General features: G+C 43.3%; 1 protein-coding gene across 6 annotated transcripts in view; it reads right to left on the reverse strand.

Annotated features, from left to right (window-relative positions):
* Positions 1-18,978, reverse strand: part of YEATS2 (YEATS domain containing 2) — a 75,631-nt gene that overhangs the window by 44,666 nt on the left and 11,987 nt on the right. For 4 of the 6 annotated variants that reach the window (XM_073360070.1, XM_073360067.1, XM_073360069.1 and 1 more), the window contains 6 exons: positions 14,723-14,838; positions 12,717-12,878; positions 10,701-10,812; positions 8,659-8,703; positions 6,929-7,115; positions 654-893 (listed from right to left, as the gene is read on the reverse strand). In XM_073360070.1, coding sequence (XP_073216171.1) covers positions 654-893; positions 6,929-7,115; positions 8,659-8,703; positions 10,701-10,812; positions 12,717-12,878; positions 14,723-14,838 — 862 coding nt within the window. The remainder of the gene's footprint in view (positions 1-653; positions 894-6,928; positions 7,116-8,658; positions 8,704-10,700; positions 10,813-12,716; positions 12,879-14,722; positions 14,839-18,978) is intronic. The other 2 variants (XM_073360068.1, XM_073360071.1) reach the window with 2 other exon arrangements.

Genomic DNA, 18,978 nt, shown 5'->3' on the forward strand with positions numbered 1-18,978 from the left:
AGTACAGGCAAATGTAGCATGACTGTCTGGTTGAGAAGTTACTAAAAGGAAATCATTTTGCCAACTGCAATCAGCTGTTTATCTAAACAAACAGGGAATTACTGTCAATGGGGAAGGGAGGAAGCAGTTTGATTCTAAGGAGGGGACTTTGTTACTAGGAAAATAACAATTTATATACAAGTTTAAACCCTGTAATTTCCCTGATAACATAAAAGGAAACACCTTCGCCCACTTTACCCAGCCCAGTTGTTTGGCAATTTGCAAAGGGAAGAAGCCCTTCTTCCCATGCACACACCCTTACATGCAAGATGCATTTCAATATTATGTTTTGAACTAACAATTTTCACGCCTGAGCCCATTAGCAGCGGTAGCAGCCTTACTAAAGAGTGATCTCAAGTGGGTTGCTGGTAGCATTTATGCCCAATGAGAGACTAAAACTAGTTCCCATCCTGCTTTTAATCTTGAATTCACAAATTAATCATTTTGTATAAGTTTTTTTTTAAAAGATGGAATCTTGTTTAGTGCATTACACTGGATCTCCCAATTGCCTAACGTGTAATCTTAGCATGAAAAACGGGAAAGGACACAAAGCAAGACCAACTAGTTCAATCTCATCGTTCAGTATAAAGTATGATACTGAAACTAAAATGTACCTGATACAATCTTGCAGCTCATGGTGATGGGCTGGAAGGATTTTCCTGGAGATTCTGCGGGGCTCGGGATCTGACCCTGAGGTACTATTTTGCAACTAGCTGCAATTGGCTGAAAAGCTGAATTTCCATGAGAGCCAAAGGTTACTTTCTGTGTTGCCAATTTGGTGGGAGTCCGTTCTATTGAAGATGGTAGGGAATAAAAAGTGGTATGTCTTTCAGTTTCAGCATTCACAGGGAATCCTGATTAAAATATGGAAAAGAGAAATGTTTCTCAGGCTGACTCATCAAATTCTTTGTTGCGTTTCTCTACACAGACAAAAATTAAGATATGACAAACATGTCCACAAATATAAAGCATAAGAAAGTGGGGGTTTGGTTATGATTTTTTGCATTTTCATTTGTTATTTTGCTGGATACATCCTGAACAAAAAATTAAGACCCAGACTAACCATATACTGTTTTACCCAATATGCAGTCATGCACATTCGCTTTTGGCATATTTTTCAAAGTCACATTGACTTACCTAAAACTATTAAGTTTTGAGTGTTCATAAGACAGATAGATCAATGTAGCGGAGGGGAAGTTTCCCCTGAAGAAAATCCCTGTCCCTGCATATTTAGGAATAATTACCTAGGGGTAAGAGAGCTGACTACTGCCCTCTTATATTGGCCCATAGTCTACTCTGGTGTGGCAGAAGCTGCATTACTAAGGAGCTCAGTTACTCATGGATAATGGGCCACTAACAGATGCCAGTGTAGAGGTTCCAGGGGATGAAAAGTAGGTTTCCTATTTTCAATTTGCTTTATGGGCTGTCCCTCCAGATGTATTTAGTGTCTTTGCTCAAGTCTGAAAAATGCTAGTGTATTGATAGTTCAAAGGCCTGCATTTTCCTTTTTTGGTGTGAGACCATCAGAAGCACTCACTGAAACCTTGAACCTTCTCCCCTTCGCCTTCCCCATCCCCCTAACTCAGAACCACTGCCACAGCACACTGCAGGAGTAAATGACATGGGTGGAAAGGACGGCTGTGCCACAAACACAAGCACTCCCACAATTGGAAGAGCTGCATCAGGAGATTTTACCAGAGATGTCAGGGTAAATAAGGCCTCAGAGCTACAGCCACCAGAGCCAAGCCAACACTCCATGTTCGAGCATTTTGTGGGGCATAAATTGCTCCCTCTCATTACACACTTCTGCGCACTGGAATACAGATGCTAACCAGGAAAGCAAAGGGTTTCTCACTCTTTTCATCCCAGCTAAGAAAAATAATTGTCCCACAAGACCAGATACCACAACACCCATGAAAAAGTAAAACGGCAACAGGGTCGGCCTTTGTTTTGCTATGCAATCTGAAGACCAGACTGCTGGGCTCAGATGGCCTCAGAATGGTTTGTTGCCCCCAGTTCAAATGATTTTAAAATCTCAATTGTTGGAACATTGCAAAGGCACACATGACAATTAAAGGAAGATGTTTAAAAGAATGGAGGTTCAGTGGGATTCTACCTGTCCCTAAAGGAAGACAGCGAAGGCGAGACAAGATTAGGATGATCAACAGATGGCTCAGGCAGTAGTGCTATAAGGAGGGCTTCGGGATATTTGACCACTAGGAGGCATTCAGGGACACAGGACTGTCCTCATGGGATGGACTTCACCTGAGCAGGGAGGGACAGACTTATGGGTTGGAGGCTGGCAAAACTGATTAAAAGAGCTTTAAATTAGGAATTCGGGGGAGACTGTTGGGAGACGCTCATCTAATCTCCAGGTCTGATTCTAAAACCCGAGTGGGAGGAAAATCAAGTAAAAGAGGATACAGCGATGGAGAAAGGAATAACGGAGTGCAGGAGAATGGATAAGAAGAAAAGACAATGTCAATATCATTAACAGTAACTGTCAGGTAGGCAATACTCACAGTAAAATGACTATGTCTAAGCAAGCAAAGAATCTAGGAGAAGCCATACAGGAACAACTAAAATGTCTGTACGCCAGTGCAAGGAGCCTGGGTAACAAAATGGAGGAACTAAAACTACTGGTGCAGGAAGTGAAACTAGGTATTATAGGGATAAGAAAAACATGATGGAACAGGTTTCAGAGTACTCCTTTACTTTTCATGATGGAATAGTATTCATGACTGAAGTACAGATATTGAAAGGTGTGCTGATCAGAAAAGACACTATGTTAATGACAGGGTAGAGTGTAAAGAAATTAGAAGTGATGGAATGGATAAAACTGAATCTGGGTCAAAATCAGACTGGGAAAGAAAGGCAACAGAGGCTCCACACCAAGATAGTGCTCAGGGTCTGCCACAGACCCTCAGGATCTGACGTGGATAAGGATAGAGACCTCTTTCATATTTTTAATGAAGTAAATACTAGTGGAATTGTGTGATCATGGGATACTTTAATTTCCCAGATATAGAGTGGAGGACAAGCGCTACTAATAATGGTATGACTCAGATATTCCTGGATGTGATAGCAGACAGATTTCTTCACCAGTCACTGAAGCACCAAGAGGTGATGCTATTTTAGATTTAGTATTGGCAGGTAGCAAGGACCTCATAGAAGAGCTGGTTGTAGAGGACAGGTTTGGTTTGAGGGATCAGGAGCGGCCTAGTCCAGTTTAAACTAAATGGAAGGAAAAACAAAAATGGTCTGCAACTAATGTCCTTGATTTCAAAAGGGCAAACTTAAAAAAATTAAGGGAATTAGTTAGGGGAAGTGGTCTGGACTGAAGAACTCAAGGATCTGAATGTGGAGGTGGCTTGGAATTACTTTAAGTCTAAGGGCTGGTCTACAGTACAGGTGTAAGTCAACCTAAGTTACACTACCTTCAGTTACGTCACTGAAGTCGATGCAACTTAGGTCCACTTACTGCAGTGCCTACGCTGCGCTGTGTTGACGGGAGATGCTCTCCTGCCAACTGCCCGGGAGCTGGAGTACAGGCGTCGACGGGAGAGCGCTCAGCCATTGATTTCACCAGACCCACTAAATCGACACCGCTGCATCGATCGCAGCACTGCCCATCTAGAAGTAAGTATAGACAAGGCTAAAGTTGAAGAAACTAGGTGCAGCCTGCATCCCAAGCAACAGGAAAAAATTCATAGGGAAGAGTTGCTGACCAAAATGGATGAACAAGCATCTCAAACAGGTTATTGGGAGAAAGTAGAAAGCTTTCCTTGCTGATCCATTACTTGTAGGCTCTCTCTTGGAGTATTTCTACACTGCAATTAAAAACCCACGGCTGGCCCATGCCAGCTGACTAGGGCATGCAGGGCTCAGGCTAAGGAGCTGTTTAACTGCAGTGCAGACATTTGGGATCAGGCTGCAGCCTGAGCTCTGGGACCCTCGTGCAGACATTCAGGCTCAGGGAGGGTCCCAGAGCTCAGACTGCAGCCTGAGCTCAAACATCTGCATCACAATTAAACAGGCCCGCAGCCTAAGTCAGCTGGGACAGGCCAGTTGTGGGTGCCTAACTGCAGGGTACACAAGGGTACACATACCCTTGGAGGTCAGAAAGTGTAGGGAAAAAGTGAGAGCTGCCAAAAGCCAAGCAGAGTTGGATCTTGCAAATGAAATTAAATACAAAATAAAAGGTTCTTCAGCTATATAAATAAAAAGAAAACAAGGAAAGAAGTGGGAGTGCTAAACATAGAGGATGGGGTGGAGATTAAAAATAATCAAGGTATAGCCCAACACCTAAACAAATACTTTGCCTCAGTTTTACTCGGGGTAACAAAGAGCTTGGGGGCAGTGGCAAGGTGGCTAATGGGACCATGAATATTAAAGGAATTGGCACATGAAATTACAAGCCCAATAGCATAGATTTTCAATGAATCCGTAAACTCTAGAGTCACGCCCTATGATTAGAGAATTGCAAATACAGTACCTATATTTAAGAAAGAGAAAAAAAGTGACCCAGGAAACTACAGGCCTGTTAGTTTCAATTCAATTGTATACATGGTGTTAAAACAAATTTTGAAATACAGTAGTTAAGGACAGAGGTAAATGGTAACTGGGATAAAATACACCATGATTTTACAAAAGGTAGATCACACAGAATTCTTTCCCAGGCATTTGGCTGGTGGATCATGTCCACATGCTCAGAGTCTAACTGATCACCATATTTGGGGTCAGGAAGGAATTCCCCCCCTAGATTAGACTGGCAGACACCATGTGGTTCTTTTGCCTTCCTCTGCAGCATGGGGCACGGGTCACTTGCTGGTTTGAACTACGGTATAAATGGTGGATTCTCTGTAACTCAAAGTCTTTAAATCAAGATTTGAGGACTTCAGTAACTCAGCCAGAGATTATGGGCCTATTACAGGAGTGGATGGATGAGGTTCTCTGGCCTGCGATGGGCGGGAAGGTCAGACTAGACTATCATGATGGTCCCCTCTGGCTTTATAAATCTGAGTCTGAATGTAGGGCAGGATCATGGTAGCTTTTGTTATATAACAGAAAATAACTTGCTTTAATGATGCAAAAAGTTGGTGTTTAAATAAGACTAAACCGTGCTTAAGGAACAGTGTTTTAATTTAGGCTATTTGGACAATGAAAGTTTCTGTAAGATACACAGAAGTAAAGATTGCTCAAATGTTCAAAGAAAAAGTGGCAGCTATTTTTGACAGTGCCCAGGACACTTAAAAGATTATCCCAGAGGAACAGCCCCTGAAAGTGGGAATTATGTTCCTACTTAAGCAGTAAGAGAAGTATAGGTCCTTGCTTTGAAATATGCTATCAACAGTGACAGAATCATGACTGACACAGAAGGTGCAGACAGCATGGAGGGGTATGGCAAAAACTGCTCTATTTAAGCCTAGTGAAGGCATTTGCTTCAAACGGTGAGGAACTTCTGGTTAAGGCTCAGACAGAAAGTCAGGAAATCTGAGTTATATTCCCAGTTCTGACACATTTCCTTGGACAACTCCCTTAACCTTTGTAAAATAAAGATAATTCCCTGACTCACAGGGGTACAATGGGGCAAAATTAATGTTTGTGAAGTGTTTCAACATCCCAGGATAGAAGGCCCCAGATCAGTGTTTCTCAAACTGTGGATTACGACCCCCAGATTGAGGAGAGGTGATCATACATTTGAGGGCAGGGGGAGGGGAAGAAAACACCCCCGACGCTTGACACATCTGCCCCTCGATAGACAGAGTGGGGCGGATGTCCCAAACCTGGTGGCATTGAATCACCATGCGCTAGGTTGCAACACCAATCAAATTCGGAGGCAGAGGGCCACATTTGATTGGCACTGTGACCTACCACATAGGATCGCAATGCCACTTGGGTTTGGGACATCAGCCCCTCTGTCTCCATCTATGGAGAGGTGAATGTGCCTAACCTGGCTAGGATGCAACACCTAGAGAGTTGGGCCCAGCCCTGCGGGACAGGAGCTGCTGCTGTGGGGTGAGTGCAGGGTAAGCTCGTTCTCCAACAACCCCCCTCCTTTTTGTAACCACTGGGGGTTGTGTTAACAGAGGTGAGCCCCAAAGGGTATCATGGCATGAAAAAGTTTGGGAACCACTGCACTAGAGGATGGTCCAGCGGTTAGGCACTAGCCAGGAAATCAGGAATCCTGGTTTCAATTCCCCTGTTCCACTACTGACTTCCTTGGGAAAATGTGCAAAGTCACTTAGTCTCGCTGTGCCCCAGCCCCCCATCTGTAAAATGGGGATAGCATCACTTCCTTATTTCACAGGGATATTGTGAGGATAAAAGCCATTAAAGATGGGAGATGCTCAGATACTGAAACAAGAGGGGACACACAAATACTGCAGCCTTCCCATTCCCCTAACACCTTCATAGGCAGTCCTTTTCTGCAGCCAACACAGACAATCTGCAGTACAATCCCAGTACTCATAAATGTACATTTATGCCTGAAAGGCTCACACATTTAAACAGGCTGAGAAGATCACCTGTCTAAGTTACCTGAAATGCACAGAGCATAACTGAAAGCACTATTCGCCAAGTCACCCTTTCCAAGTGTATGTGCTGCAGAAGGCTTTTTCTGTTCCTGAGTTTTGCAGAATGACCTACTCAATGAACTCTTGATAAATAATACTTCTCTGAATTCAATTTCTGTCACAAGCCTGTTGCTTCCTCAATACACTTAGCAGCCAGGTGCCAGTCAGATGATTTATGGGCTATTTCAATATAGCTTGAAGTAAGAGTGTGGTAACTTGTAAACCAAAAACCCATTAAAAGTGACAGCCCCAGTATCAGTACTAGCCACATATTCTAAACAAAAAGAGAATACACGAATACCAGTTTGCTTTACCTTTTTCCACAGAAGCATCTGGAATGGACTCAAGTAACTGTTTAATTGGTGAAGAAGCTTTCACTGGCGCTGGTATACTTAGTGGTAATGGTAAAGACGTGGGGACATCAGAAAGGTCAGATTCAGAAGACTGGGAAAAGAGATAATCCTCGCCAAGAGAATGCCGATGTAGCTCAACATCCACTACCTTCCAGAAAGAGGTGAAAGGATTATGATAAATTATGCACTTGGCAGCCCAAATATTGTGAGTTACGACGCCTTAATTTGGCCAAAGCCTGCAAGCCCTCCGCACATGGAACTACCACTGATTTCAAAAGAGGCTGCATGGGCAAATGTCTCGCAGGATCAGGCCTACAACAAAACCTAGAAAAATACAATGATTTGTGATATTAAATACCACAACAAAATAGCACATATCTACCCCTACAGAATTCTGAACAGTGAACATCATCAGTCAAAGTTCCCACAAACTCAGGACCAGATCCGGAACAACTAATCTGTGTGATGTCCCATTAAAGTCAGTGGGATTCCACATAGGTGCAGGGGTATGTGTTTTTCAGATCTCAAAGCAGGATTAAGGGCTAACCTTGTATGCTTGGTTTGGAAATCCCTTGAAGCATACACTACAGCATTTGTTTACTCTTCAAAAATGTTCCTCACTATCTTGAGGAAGCCCATATTAAAATCTACTTCACTGAGTGAAAAGCTGAGATTATGCAACTGCACAGAAAATCCTTCAATTTAGTAAAATAGAGGAGAAAAATCAAAATCAGAGATGATAAACTATGACTGAAGTTAAGTGACTTATCCCAAGTCTAAAATAGAATCTTGTCTTTAATCCCACAGTCCTGAGCTCTAACCACTAGATTACAGTGCCGCCTATACTGCAGAAAACAGTCAACTAAGCACAACAGGAAGGAGTTCACCCAACTATGGCTAAAAGTGAACAAGTCATAAAATCACTGTGAATCAAGAGGATAGTTCATTTGCTGGCCACTGGCTTCACTATTCTCTATTTTGACTATTAGCTCTAAATTCATTCCGTTCTTTAACTCATTTTTCACTTGTGTGCTAGATTTTCTGTGTGTTATTTTTATGTTAAGCTCATTCAACTGATCTTCTAACAAATATACACATACACTATTTATATCTTGAAAGTTTGCTTCTCTTAAAAATATCTGAATTCATTTCTCTTGAAAATAACGAAGATGAAACATCAGCAACTTAAGGGCACTGCATCAAGCCAAGTCACTTTCCAGAATTACTTTATCATTTCATGTTGTAATACAAATCTAATCTATTGTTACAAGAAAAGGTAGTTTGGAGGGTTGTTGTAGCTGTGTTGGTTCTAGGATATTAGAGAGACAAGGCGGGTGAACTGATGTCTTTTATTGGACCAATTTCTGTTGGTGAAAGAGACAAGCTTTTGAGCTACACAGAGCTCTTCTTTAGGTCTGGAAAACATGCTCCAAGTGTCACAACTAAATAAAAGGTGGAACAGAGTTTGTGGGTTTACTACAAGCATAATATTTCTTCTCATGCAGCCATTTTTAAAAAGAGTTTCCATGCTTTTATTATGAAAAGTTAAAACTATGGTAAAATTTTACTTGGCTACAGTCACTACAATTCCACTACTAAACTTCTTACTTTGCTAAGTGTTCTGGGATATACAGTCCATGAAAGATTTTATATAACAGCTAGCATTTCCATTCTACAGCTCAGTAACTCACCGTTTCTGCACCAAGTGTCTGCAAGCCAGTATAGGTTCTGTCCAACTGTGGAAAACGATTAGATGAGTGAGTACATTGTAACATGTTAAAATATTAATATTTTAGCTAAAGTTTACAACTAATCTTTTCTGAAACAGTAAAACAGCAGCAAGCTCCTAACTACAATAAACTGTGATTCCATAGCAGAGCAGTGATATATCAAATTTACCAAAGCTAGAGATCACATTTTCTTTGGCAAGTAGCATCGTTTGCACTTTGTAGTGAGCAGAAAAACCATGCTGTTGCTAGGAGGGGAGGAAGGTAGGGTGCGCGTGCGTATAAATCTGTAGGGGGAGGGAAGACTGGCATTCTGCATTAACTAGAATAAATTCTAATTAATTTAAATTAATTACATAAAAATAATTTAAGGTACAAGTGACTCTATCCTCGGACAAATGTCCTTTTTATTCTTTGCATAAACCCAAACAAATATGAAACAATTTCAATTATATGCAACAGCATCATTAAATGGAATTTTTGTTACTGCTTAGCTAGTTTACCCTCAGGCCAACTAACCGACTGAGGTCACCTTACCCAGTGCCCCATCAGTAGATAAGAGACAGGAAGTTTCAATGAAAACTGTGACACCAGCTGACAGAAGAACCCAGTAGCAGAGACTGCCTGAGCCATACAAATTTCAGAAGAACTCATGCTAGCAGACTAAGGCCCTGTCTACATTAAGGACATATACACCAGTGTGCAAACTCTTAACATAGGCATGATCTACTGGCACAAAGCAGGGTTTACACTGATGCAGATTAACTGGTTCATTTACCAGATTAAGCTGCACCACAGTAAACTGCAAGTCTACTAGAGCTAGGTGGAGATGAGATTTTGTTGAAAAGTCAAATCAAGAATATTTTGGACAAAGCCAGAAATATTTCAATTCTGAAATATCGCAATGGTGCCTCAAGGGAGTCGTAGTTCAGTTGCTTCAGGCTCCCATTCACTTCTACAGGCCAGGCTCACTGGCCAGATGTCGTCTTCCAGAATGCACCAGGGTCTCTCCCCAAGGTAAAGGGATGCGGTGCATCAGGGCAGTCACTTGGCCAGGACCCACGGTGATGCAGTGCACCTGGGGGGCCCACCCACAGAGAAGGGGAGTATGGGGCATCCCTTCTATAACTTCCACGTGGCACAGCTGTGGCCATTCAGAATTGGATTATTTCAGTTTTCCAGGATTTCAGTGAAAAGTTTCATTTAGTCAAAAAACAAATTTTCCATCAAAAACCAGTCTGGATGGAAAGTTTTCAACCAGCCCTAATGCCTAAACCATGAGCATGCATCGATGTAGTAACACTGGTGAGACTTTCCTCAACACAGACAAGACCCAAGTCAAACTATAATAGTGCAGTGACAAAGTTCTGAGGACAACTAAGAATAGTGAAAAAGGAAGGGTAATAAGTGAATTCTGCTGGGGTTGGGCTCAAGTAATTAAAAAGAAAATAAAAGTAATGGCCATTTTCAGAAGTGCTGTGCACCCATTAATCCTCTGCATTCCAGAGCCTTTGGAAGAGTCAGGCCCATAAGAAACAAATGAGGATTCTGGGTTTTCCCTCTTCACCCCTTCAAGAACAGGGTAAGTCGAATTGTCAGGCTGCAGATCCTTGGTAGCTGCAGGTAAAACCACGGGAAGGAACTCAATAGAACACCACTCCTTATGTAGAGAAAGATGCCCCTAGTAAAAGCCTAGAAAGTTAAAATTGATGAGAAGATGATAAAAATCCAAAATCACAGGGGAGAGCAGCTAAACACTTTACTTTTCTGACCAGAGTCAATTCCAACTTCTTAGACATTGGATGCCCCCAATGGATCATCACCTCTTATATGGCTGATGTCACTTACTTTGCTGTATTTTCCATCTTCATCTCATATGTCCCCTAGTCAGACGTCAGAGGGCAGCAGTACACAAACACAATAGAGGAAGGCCACAAACACAGCACATTCCATAGGTTCTCTTGCTGACTCTATCGCCCTCTGTACCAGCCATTCTATTGAAGTACCTTCAGATTGTGTATGATATCGATCCTCTTGTTCTGGCTGTCCTTAAAGTGAATCTGAACCCTCACTGGAAATTCTCCCCAGCCTCGTCTGGTTAAATGAAATGGAGGCTCTCTGGAAACAAACAGAAATTCACATTACAGATACCCCTACTACAACTTCCACATTCATCTCTTCAAACAAAAGAATGCTTTCCTGATTGGCTGCTAATTATCCTCAATCCCACTCTCCACCAGAGAGAGAACATGCGGTCTATGTAGACAGTCACAGACACATCTTCATTGTGCATGGGGGAAGGTAAAAGAAAATGATGCCAAAATGGTGAACATTGTGCCAGAAGAGAAAGTAGTAGAGTCAGTTCCTTAATAAATGGCTGCATGATGTCAGATGGTCAGTACCAGTGAAAATCAGTACCATCTGACACTGTCGCAAGCTGAATTTCCAATGCAGAGTTACTATTCTTTCCCTCCTACCATCTATCTAGTCATAAAAGACATTATTATAGTGTTGGTAGACAAGACCAAAGCAACCTCATTTTGAGCACCACCTTCCCTGAATACTTCTGGACCCTCACTCTTGCCAGTGCAGGTTTGTCCTTTTATATGTATATGTAAGTATACATATGTAAGTTTATAAGTATGTCCCAGCTGAAGGGATGCATGTTAGAGAGATTATTATAAAAAAGGAAACCACAGAAATTTATAGTAGCCTGGGATTTTATTTAACTTATATCAGTTCCTGAGGTTGGGACAGATAGCTAGCCCTGCCTCCCCCACCCTTTCAATCCTGACTGCCCAAGAGCAATGCAGTCTCAAGGACACTGGCCATGTATACACATTTCCAGGTCATAAATCAATGAAGGGAATAAGGGTTGTTAATTTATTAGTAGGGAAGGAATGCAGGGAATGAATAGTGCATGTTATTTGCCCAAACCTCATTTTCTCAACACTCTCATTGCGGGAGTGTGAAAAAGGTGAAAATAGGTGTCAGATAGTTCTTTCTAAGGGCAAGTCTACACGATCGATTTAGAAGGTCTAGTAAAGAGTAAGGTAAGACTAAAGGAGATTTTCTCCCATCGACCCCACGGTAACTCAAACTAAGGTACGTCGACTTATTCACATAGCTGGAGTTGCGTAGTGTAGGTCGACTTACCGTAATAGTGCAGACATAGCCCAAGGGAGGGAGAGAAGGGACAGGGGGAGGAATAGATCCTATAAAAACCCCATCTACAGTGGTTTCACACCAGTGTTTTAAAAGATGCTTGGACAAGTCCTGCGGAGGGACTGAGGCCAATGTACATAGGAGTTACTTTCCTAATCAGTCTGAGTGTGTTATGCCCTTATCTTAGTGGCAGAAAGAAGAGTGGAAATCTACTGTGGGGGAAAAATCCTGTCGTTTACTCTGTTGACCTCAGTGGGGAAATATTTTTCAGCAATGGCTTTGGAGAGGGAATGTTGACACTACTACATTTGGCACTGCTTCTCTCTAGTGTCAACACAGCCATACCGCTATTGTAGTCATTCCTCAAAGCATGAGGTTAAACCCAAGACTATGAGTTGCCCACAGGAGAGAGCAGGAGGAAGGCATTTCAGGAAAAAGCTCCTTACTGAAACACACAAGTGGGAATTCTAAAAACTCTGGCAAATAAAATGAACTTTTCACATTGGACTGGGTGGGAGAGAACATCTGTTTCGTCTGGCGTACAGCCAAACTTGCAATGTAAGTGATGTAATGAAAATAACAGATACACAAGTCCATACTGCTAATATGAAATACAGCATTTCAAGTTTCTCTCCGGTAGGAAAGGCTCTCTTTAATCTGTTAAAACAACTTGGTATGTGTTTCACAAGACTGTGGCATAACAACTAGCAAGTGCTGACAAACACCTGGAGAATTAGCTATAGTTAAGCCAAGTTAGAAGTTAAGCTAAAATACCAACAATGCAGCCATAAAAAGAAGGTGAGAATTTCAGTATTTCAATCCTGACAAGCTCAAAGACTCAAGTAATTCTTGATTACCTGACTTCCACCAGGTCGTTAGGTTTGTAACTGGGATGAAGGAAGAACCAGACTTTCTTGACAAAATGATTTATGCTGGGTTCTCTCCGAGAGCCTCGTACATACACCATCCATTTATGGGTTGACTGATCGTTCTCCTCTCTCTTGTCAGGAGGAATATACCTAGCAGAAAAAGTAAAAAATAAATAAATAAATTTACATACAAAAGATTTTGCTATGCTGGTTTTGGATCAATTTGGCAAGAGTTTTAGGAACAGTAAAAGGCTAATTTAGGCCTATACTACTGGCCATATTTGGAGCATCTTAACTGCATCGTCCAACATTTCACCAAACCCTTCAAACCCCCTTATCCAGGAACAAATCTGAATGGCTTTTATGTACATTTATACTCTTTGCTTTAACTGCACTCCTTGGTATCTCAATATATACATGCTACCCTTCCTGTGAAATAGCTCTGTGTAAATTTCCACCATCTAATCCTTGTTTCCTAATTAGGGGGTTTAATTTTAACCCTTCACCAGTGAGAGAAATTTACTTATCAAATCCTCTTCATACAGTTTTGGAGACAAATCACCTTGAAGAATGGTAAGAGTCAAGCATAATATATACATAAATCTTAACTTATAATAAACTACAGGGCTTGACCCACAAAGTCAAGATCTGGACCCAGATTTCTCAGTGTTTATGGGTGTTTTTAGGACCCATCTCTAATGGCAAGAAAAACAACATCCAACATTCACCACCAATTTGATACTTTACACTCTGTGGGAAAAAAACCGGACATGAGTAGTGCTGCAGCTGGGGCTGATGGCCAGAAGTAGAGCTGTTCAAAGCTTTCCAAAATGAAAATTTTTTTCTCACCACAACTTAGCCTTCAACTTTGAGAAAACATTCAATTTCTTTTTTAAAATTCCCCATTTTCTGAAAAATTTCTCCAGAAACTCTAGATTAAAAAAAAAAAAAAAAGGAGACTTTTGGTGATTCTGCTAAATGAGGTATATTCTCTCCCCTCCCACATTTTGGGGCTGGTTTCCTCCTTTTTATACTGTCAATTTTTGATTGGTCATTTTAGTCATACGGGGGGGATTTGCTAATCCAGAATAAAGGAATCCCATTTTTAAAAATTTCTGATTTTGGAAAAAAACATTTAAAACGTTCTGGAAAATGAAAAATGGAACGGTTTTGGAAAACAATGGAATTAAAAACAAGTTTTGGGTTGTCAAAATTTCTGTGACTCCGTGTTTGTTTTTTTAACTAGCTTTTGCTAGAGGTGAGCTGCACTAGCAACAGGATGCAAGGGAATTCGCACAGTGCATGCCCGCACTATGCTAGCCACACCCATTTCCAGAACTTTAATGACAAAATTAAGTGGCTTTGCAAGGGTTTTGACAGAAATGCTGCTCAATCTGACACAAAAAAATATGAAATGACATTTCCTTAATTTGTTTTCACCTTAATTCAATGACATTTCCAAAAATTACCATACAGCACTATGGTAATAACTAAGACTGCATCTCTTACCATGGTGGGAATCACGTAGTAGCTCAGTGCTATGGTCTTACTCCAGCTCCGACTATCCTGGCTTCATTGAACCACATCCCATCAAATACTAACTCCTACCTTCACCAAAGCAGGGTTCTGTTCCTGCAACTGGAGCCCTGTGGGGTCTCAGGGGCTTCCCAGGCAGATCCTATTGCAGGATCAGGGCCCAGTGCTGCAGGTGGTAGGGCTGGAAGAACTGAATGGGTCAAAATAATTTCTAAAAACCTTAGTTTTGAAGCAAGTGCAGAATCAAACTCCACAACTGTTATTACGATGAGCACTAGCCCTGGGTCCCACAACTGCTATTGCTCACACCCCATGGCCAATAAGGAAGGACTGGACTAGGAGTGCTGGTATAGCTATCGTTTGGAGTGTGCCTCAATTTTAGCTACTTCCTAACTTTAATCCACAATTCAACTAGACGGCTAGCAACTAAGACAATTAGTAAGACCTTAGATACTAACTTGGAGACGTTGCCAACCACGATTGTTTTCTTCACATAAAGCCGTGAAGTTTCATCATTTAACAGACCGGCCTTTCGCTGACCTGTTTTGTGAGAGCTTGTAACACCAGAAGTGTCCTGAGGGGCAGAAAAGAAAAAAAAAAAAAAAAAAAGCAAAAATCAACTTCGCAAACACAGACTTCTTTGGTACTAGAAAGTAAGCTGCTGTAGACCAATAAAAAAAAAACATTCTAAAACAGACACACACAAATTGCTAACTGCCCATTTTCAAGTAATTTATGTATACAGCAAATAAACACTATATGGCAAAGCCGGGGTCCAGTTATCTGACATACACAATTGGTCTGGGCCAATATTTTACAATAGCAATTAATTAATTTGGATGGCCACCTCAAGATACTTGATTTTCAGAAAGTGCTGAGCACCTGGTGTCTGAAAATCAAGCTCCTTTCAGGAGTCTCAACTTGGGCATCCAAAAATCAGTAGCTGTTTTTTTAAAATCTTAGCCCTGATCTCTAGAACGAAATTCTGCCCCCCAGGGCCTCTATAATTACTTCAATGGAAGTGCCAGATATGTGTCTGGAGGAAAAATGTGGCCCTACTCCAGTAAGAATGATGGATAACAACAGAGCACCAACATCCAGATAAAGCCAGTGAATAGGCAGCAATCATCAGGTATAACACAAACAACCCAAGTGACCTTGTAGCAATCACTTATTAACTGAAGGACAAATCTACAGGAGAAGGTAAGATTGTAATCAGGTCCAGGACCAGTATGTGCTTCAGTGTCATTTGCAAGGGGACTAGAGATACTTTTCTGGGCTCTTGACTGGCTGAAAATGTTGCCCTGAGAATATGGTAGAAAAAGGTTAAGAACCCCTGCCCTTTTGAGACCCCCCCCCACAACATGCTATAAAAATTTCAGGGCCCAGCAGGGGAGAGGGGACTCGGGGCTCTGGACCAGGGTGGGGAACTTGGGCATAGGTGTAGTTTGACTTTTATTTTGGGTGGGCACAGGCCAGTGGGGATCGAGCCAGCTCCGCATGGCAGGGTATGTGGAGGGAGCGACACCTCCACTCCCTGACTCACCTCAGCAGGCCACCTACCAGTCTAGGTTGGGGGAGGAGGGAAGGAAAGCGCAACCAAAATTTATAACTCAAAGGTGGGAGACTCAGCTCAAAAAGTTTGAGAACAGTTCAGGGTGCAGGTAGAGGGGTACCTAAGGGCTGTGTGCGGGCATGGGGGTAGCTCAGGGAGTAGCTTGGGACTGTGTGCAGACAGAGGAGTAGCTCAGGGTGCAGGGAAGGGGGTAGCTAGGGGCTGTGTGCAGGCAGGGGGTAGCTCAGGGTGCAGTGAGAGGGGTAGCTAGGGGCTGTGTAAGGGCTGGGGGTTAGCTCAGGGTGCAGGGAGAGGGGTAGCTAGGGGCTGTGTGCCGGGAGGGCTCTCCTGTGGTCTCTGCTCCCGGAGGGCTCTGCCAGCCACAGGTCCTCCACAGGCTCTTACCGGGTGTGAGAGAAAATGGGGCTGGGAGCTGAGGAACAGCTTCAAGCCCCTGCACTAGCAGCAACAGGAGACAAGGGAATGCTGCAGATGCCTGCTCCATGGCACCTGTCCAGAGCAACAGCTACTGCCCAGCTCTGGCTTCCCGCTTCCGACCTGGCCAGGGGGTGGGAAATGTGTGTGGAGCTGCCCTGCTCTTGCAGTGTAGGCGTTTTTTTTTTTTTGTTTGTTTGTTTTTTTTTGGTAGGGGGGTGGAAGAACATCCCCTTGCCTCCCAACTCTGCCCATGGGCTCAGAGCTTCTGCTCTGTGCGGAGCACCGAGGTTCCAGCCCCACTGCTCCTGGCTTCAGCCCTGCAGGGGGGTGGTCATCAACCCCGCGGATCCTGGCTTCAGCCATGCAGGAGGTACTGGGGCTTGGACTCTGGGTTCTAGCTGCAGGACCCCACGGCCCCCCTGAAAAGGTATGTGGGCCCCGCTGTTGAGAACCGCTGTGGTAGGGTCTTCAGTAATCTGACAATCCACATGTCTACAATAAAAATGGATTCTGTGTTGAGTTTATTGGAGAACAGACGAGAGAAATCCTGTCATGGAAAGTAAGGGGCTTACTACAGGCTAACTGGGGGGCACTCAGTCACCATCTGGCTACACTCTGGCAGTCAGTAACTCTCCAAAACAGGGCTGGGGCCCTGCTACTTGACTGGTGGTTCTGGGCTGCCTCCCTGCTTGCTCAGCATACTACTCCATTCCGCTGGGCATTATTCAACTTCACGTGCCATACAGAATCAGTTATTTCCATCACTGGTTACTGCTACTTGCCAAACTGTGGAATTCAATTATCTTCAATGGGTCAACCCATCACCGGTATGGATTAACGAGGTTCTGCTATAATAGTAACTACAGGGCTCTGATTTTTTTCCTGCTGGAAATGGAGAGACTCTTTACAGGACTCTTCTGGCAGATCTGGATCATTTCTATTAGTCTGTATGTTATTAAACAATCATGCCTTGGTTTAGGCAATGCTGTGTAATGATTAGGGCCGGGGGGGGGGGACGGGGGGACGGTACCAGGAATCAAGACTCCTAAGTTTCTCTGCCAGCTATGCAACCAATTCATTGAGAGACCCCGAGCAAATCTGAGAACTTCCTTCTGTAAAATGGGTGCAGTAATAAGTACCGCCTGCCTCGCAGGTATGGTGTAAGTCTTAGTTCTTATTTGAAAAAGGGCTCCGAGATCCTCAGGTGAAAAGATGCTATTGATTCTTTATAAGCTTAAGTCTGGGAATTTTATAAAAGAGTTGAACACTTTCCTGGGAACAGTGGAAAAAAACAGATCCCACCTTGCTGGCAGCATTCTGGCTGCAGCCAGAAAGGAAATGGATACCAAGTTAGGCTAATTATGATTTTCCAGAGAAGCAGCTGGGTACAGATGAGAAGATTCCCCTTTCTCCTGTGTAGGGTTGTTAACTGGGGCTGCTTACGAGGAATCTGTTTCTCCGGAGAAGATACCGTTTGCTACTGTTCAGAGAAGAGTTAATTTGTTAACTTGCAACCCCCAGGAGCAAGTGAATTAATTTGTTTCTATTCCTCTGAAGGAAATGAGCTGACAACTGACCACATTGAAAACAGGGAACAGTTGGTGTTTGTTGTAGGAAAGGGAACTTTCTTCCCCTTCCTTCCCTTTCTGAGGGAAGGAGATGGTTTTTGCTTTAACACCATCAGGATGATTTAATCAATGAAGACACCCTGCCAGTTAGTATCATATTATCTAAAGGGGTGCTGAGCAGATCAAACCTCAGATACAGTAGACGAAGTCTTCAGAATTGCTGTAAGTGATGCAATTCCCATAGCAACTAGCAGCCAGGCAGCTGCACCACTAAGAGACACATCCAAAACAATGAGCGTTCCAGCACGTGCCAGCAGAAAGCCACCATCTGGCAAGACAACTTGGATGCTCACTTGGATACAACACTGCTGGGAGCCACAAACTTCCCCCTCTCTCTCAGGGCTTTTCTTCACTGCACAGTTAACTCAAGCGTTGCCACTAACTTGAGTTCCGTTCACAAACAAACCTCTTAGCTCGAGTGTGGTGGTGCTTTTAAATCAAATTGGCTGACTCCCCTCCCTGCACCCTGAGCTACTCCCTGCCCGCACACAGCCGCTAGCTATCCCCTCCCTACTCCCTGAGGTACCCCTGTGCCTGCACACAGCCCTTAGTACCCCTCTCCCTGCACCCTCAGCTGTGTTCAAACTTTTTGAGCTGAGCCCCCATTTTTGAGTTATAAATTTTGGTTGCAGCCCCACCCCAAACCCAGACTGGTAGGTGGCCTGCTGAAGTGAGTCAGGGAGTGGAGATGGCGCTCCCTCCACATACCCTGCCATGCAGAGCTGGCTCGATCCCTCTCACCTGTGCCCACCCAAAATAAAAGTCAAACTAGACCTACGCCCGAGCTCCCCACCCCCCTGGCCCAGAGCCCCAGGTCCCCCGTTCCCTGCTGGGCCCTGGAGTTTTTAATAGCACGTTGTGCGGGGGTCTCAGAAAGAAAAAGGTTGAGAACCTCTGCCTTAAAGGACCTGTGTGCTAACTGGATCTGTAGCCTAACTCAGTGGTTTTCAACCTTTCCAGATGACTGTACCCCTTCAAGGAAGCTGATTTGTCTTGCATACCCCAAGTTTCACCTCAATTAAAAACTACTTCCTTATAAAAATCAGACATAAAAGTACAAAAGCATCACAGCCCACTATTACTGAAAAATTGC

This window comes from Lepidochelys kempii, chromosome 9, assembly GCF_965140265.1.
Source record: "Lepidochelys kempii isolate rLepKem1 chromosome 9, rLepKem1.hap2, whole genome shotgun sequence".
In the NCBI taxonomy this organism is placed as follows: domain Eukaryota; kingdom Metazoa; phylum Chordata; order Testudines; family Cheloniidae; genus Lepidochelys; species Lepidochelys kempii.